This window comes from Penaeus japonicus, unplaced genomic scaffold, assembly GCF_977035675.1.
Source record: "Penaeus japonicus unplaced genomic scaffold, GWHDUDI00000001_assembly GWHDUDI00000041, whole genome shotgun sequence".
NCBI classification, from domain to species: domain Eukaryota; kingdom Metazoa; phylum Arthropoda; class Malacostraca; order Decapoda; family Penaeidae; genus Penaeus; species Penaeus japonicus.
This window is the reverse complement of record NW_028234443.1, coordinates 5,001,345-5,006,344: the sequence shown is the minus strand read 5'-3', so window position 1 is coordinate 5,006,344 and position 5,000 is coordinate 5,001,345. Positions and strand designations below refer to the sequence as shown.

General features: G+C 33.6%; 1 protein-coding gene across 1 annotated transcript in view; it reads right to left on the bottom strand.

Annotated features, from left to right (window-relative positions):
* The window catches only part of LOC122246883 (uncharacterized), a 115,029-nt gene that overhangs the window by 4,449 nt on the left and 105,580 nt on the right, over positions 1 to 5,000 (bottom strand). Inside the window, 4 exon segments of the mRNA XM_086534326.1 lie at positions 358 to 473; positions 1,519 to 1,540; positions 2,948 to 3,282; positions 4,300 to 4,540. Of these exon segments, the coding sequence (XP_086390452.1) occupies positions 358 to 473; positions 1,519 to 1,540; positions 2,948 to 3,282; positions 4,300 to 4,540 (714 nt within the window).

Here is a 5,000-nt window from a genome sequence, read left to right as displayed (position 1 = left end):
GATAGATAGATAGATAGATAAGAGATGGATTGATAGATAGATATATAGATAGATAGACAGGATGACAAATAAATAACATTATAATTCTAAATTATATTAAAAAATTATGATAATTCAAAATACAGCATTTTGCTTATAAAGACCATTTTAGTAAACAACTGCATTCCTTATGGAATAATATTCCTATAAAATATTTAATCTGTGTTTTTAGTATTAAAAAGAAACCCATAAAACAAACAGGGTTTTTGCTTCTCCAATATCATATGCTATATAAAACATTACTGCAATCCTCTAAACAAATATAGACATAATTATCTTCTTTTAAGAATAAAACAATAAAAAATAAACAATAAATACCTCCAGGCCACCGAACTCGAGGTCAGGGGCAGCGGGTTCGGGTTGTGGCTTTGGCGTCGGCTTCGTGATCACCTGCTTGTCCGTTCGTCCTTGAGAGAGCTTCTCTACAATGGTGTCTGTGGATGAGGAGTGTGTGCTGTATATACGTACATATATGCATATATATGTACATACATCCATATATATTCGCATATATGTATACATTTATGTATACATATACATATAGACATAGACATACATACAAACATACACACGTAACCACACACAAATACGCAATACACTCAACACACACAACACAATACAACACACTTAGATACAAAGACACACACAAAAACACAAAACACAACATAATACATAACACAACGCAATACAAAACAAACAACCATATGTATCTGTGACCCAAACTAAGTTATCTCCCCCACTGATAGACACAGACACACACAGACACACACAAACAATACGAAACACAACACACAACATAAAACACAACACTTACATACATCTATGATCCAAACAAACTTACCTTTCCCACATAGAGACACATATACACACAGACACAGAAACAATGCAAAACACAATACACACATCCATACCAACTTATCTCCCCCACTGAGAGACACAGACACACACAGGCACGGACATACACAAAAAATACAATACAAAACACAACACACAACATAAAACACAACACACAGCATAAACACAAAACACAACATAAAACACAACACAATATATAAAACACAACACAAAAAACACAACACACAACATAAAACACAACACACAACATAAAACACAATACACAACATAAAACACAACACACAACATAAAACACAACACACATCTCTCTACGACCCAAACAATACACATGGAGAGACACAAAACACAACATAACACACACACAAAAAACACAACACACAACATAAAACACAACACACAAACAAAAAACAATACCCCCCCATAGCATAACACACAAACACACAACATAAAACACAACTACACAACTAAAACACAACACACATCCACATATTATCTTCCCAGAACAACCAACACAAATTAACCCAAACAGAGAAACATAAAACGCAACACACAACATAAAACACAACCCACAACACAAAACACAACCCACACATCCACATCTCCCTGAGACCCAAACAAGCTTACCTTCCCCATTGAGAGACACATATACACACAGACACACATAAACAATACGAAACACAACACACAACATAAAACACAACACACAACATAAAACACAACACAAAACACAACATAAAACACAACACACAGCATAAAACATAAAACACAACACAACACACAACATAAAACACAACACTTACATACATCTATGATCCAAACAAACTTACCTTTCCCACATAGAGACACATATACACACAGACACAGAAACAATGCAAAACACAATACACACATCCATACCAACTTATCTCCCCCACTGAGAGACACAGACACACACACACACAACATAAAACACAACACTTACATACATCTATGATCCAAACAAACTTACCTTTCCCACATAGAGACACATATACACACAGACACACATAAACAATACGAAACACAACACACAACATAAAACACAACACTTACATACATCTATGATCCAAACAAACTTACCTTTCCCACATAGAGACACATATACACACAGACACACATAAACAATACGAAACACAACACACAACATAAAACACAACACTTACATACATCTATGATCCAAACAAACTTACCTTTCCCACATAGAGACACATATACACACAGACACACATAAACAATACGAAACACAACACACAACATAAAACACAACACTTACATACATCTATGATCCAAACAAACTTACCTTTCCCACATAGAGACACATATACACACAGACACACATAAACAATACGAAACACAACACACAACATAAAACACAACACACACCAAAAAACATCATACAAACAAACTTACCTTTCCCACAAAAAGACACAACCACACACAGACACACATAAACAATACGAAACACAACACAATATATAAAACACAACACACAGCATAAAACATAAAACACAACACACAACAAAAAACACAACACACAACACAAAACACAACACAAAACACAACACAAAACGCAACATAAAACACAACACACAACATAAAACACAACACACAACAAAAAACACAACACACAACACAAAACACAACACAAAACACAACACAAAACGCAACATAAAACACAACACACAACATAAAAGACAAAACACAACACACAACATCAAACACAACCCACAACATAAAACATAAAACACAACACTTACATACATCTATGATCCAAACAAACTTACCTTTCCCACATAGAGACACATATACACACAGACACACATAAACAATACGAAACACAACACACAACATAAAAGACAAAACACAACACAAAACACAAACACAAAACACAACACAACACACATACACACACACACAAACACACACACACACACACACAACACATACACATCCACATCCACACATTGTTATCACCACCTTCCACTCGCAGACTAAACATGTACACAGATGAATAAATAGATAAATAAATAAATAGATAAATAAATAACCAAACAAATAAATAGATCAACAAATACCTCGGTTCACTCGTAGTTGTCGTCCAACCAGATGTTGTCCCAATATCTACATAAGACGTGGTTGTAGATCTCGTTTCCGAAGTCGTTGTTGATTCGCCAAAGAAGGACGGCTCGGTAGTCGTTGTTATCTTGAACTTAGGAATCGTAGTGGTCGTTGTAGTCGTTTCTTCGGGATACGCAGTCGTGGTTGTAGTGTCCCACCAGCCAAAGGGATGGAAAGTTGTTGTGGTGGTGGTAATAGCGGGTGTTGTTGGAAATTCGGTGGTGGAAGACTCGGTGGGAAACGGTCTCAATTCTGGAGGGGAATGAAGTCTCAAGTGGATATGTGACTTTGTTGTTTTTATCATCATAATTATAACTATTGTTATTGTCATTTTCATTATCATCATTATCGTAATTATAACTATTATTATTGTCATTGCTATTATCATCATTATCGTAATTGTAACTATTATTATTGTCATTGCTATTATCATCATTATCGTAATTGTAACTATTATTATTGTAATTTCTATTATCATCATTATCATTATTATAACTATTATTATTGGCATTGCTGTTATCATCATTATCATAATTTTAACTATTAATATTGTCATTTCTATTAGTATCCTTATCATAATTATAACTATCATTATTGTCATTTCTATTATCTTCATTGTCGTAATTATAGCTATTATTATTGTAATTTCTATTATCTTCATTATCATAATTATAATTATTATTATTGTCTTTTTTATTATCATCATTATCATAATCATAACTATTATTATTGACATTTCTATTATCATCATTATCATGATTATAACTATCATTATTGTCATTTCTATTATTATCATTATCATAATTATAACTATCATTATTGTCATTTCTATTATCATCATTATTATAATTATAACTATCATTATTGTCATTTTTATTATCATCATTATCATAATTATAACTATCATTATTGTCATTTCTATTATCATCATTATCACGATTATAACTATCATTATTGTCATTTCTATTATCATCATTATCATAATTATAACTATCATTATTGTCATTTCTATTATCATCATTATCACGATTATAACTATCATTATTGTCATTTCTATTATCATCATCATATCGACTGTTATTATATAGATTTTATATATTTCATCATATCTTTATATTTAATTATCTTTATCATCACTCTTATCTATCTTCCTAGTCACCATAGCATTCTCATCATTATTATCAATTCTACCCAAGTATTCTCCCACAACCCTTTCATCTCATCCTTTTGCAATCCCAAACCAACGCCCATCAACGCCCCCAACCTTACCCTCGAGATCCACCAGTAGCACGGCCTCCCTCAGGATCAATTCCCCGAGGTCATCCTCAGCCACGCACTCGTATAGCCCCTCGTCCTCCAGCGAAGTATTCGACACCTTCAGGGTATAGAGAGTACCTGTTCTTCCGGTCAGAACTTGGCCTTGTTCTTCGGTCACTGTGATGGCGTATTTTTCCGTCTCGTTCGCGCTCGAGGGAAGGATTTCTTTGCCTTCGTGGATAAACTTGACTTCCTGATGTGTGAGGTTGGAAGGTGGAAGGGGTTTTAACTTGGCGTGAGGATCTCATGAGCTGAGTTATGATTCGTGATTGCAGCACACGAAGTTAATACTTGTGAGGATTATATGAACTGAGTTATAATGAACTATTTCAGCACACAAAATGAATAACTTATGAGGATTATATGAACTGAGTTATAATTCATTATTTCAGCACACAAAGTGAATAACTAATGGGAATGTCATGAACTAAGTTATAATTTATGATTACAACACACGAAGTGAATAACTTATGAGGATTATATGAACTGAGTTATAATTCATGATTACTTATGAAGATGCCAGTAACTGAGTAATAGTCAAGGATCTATGATCACTTGGAAGGAAAAGTGACTCATATCAGTATCAGGAAACAAAATCATGACATGAATAAGAAGTGACTGAAGTTAACAAAAGAGAATAACTCATAAAATTT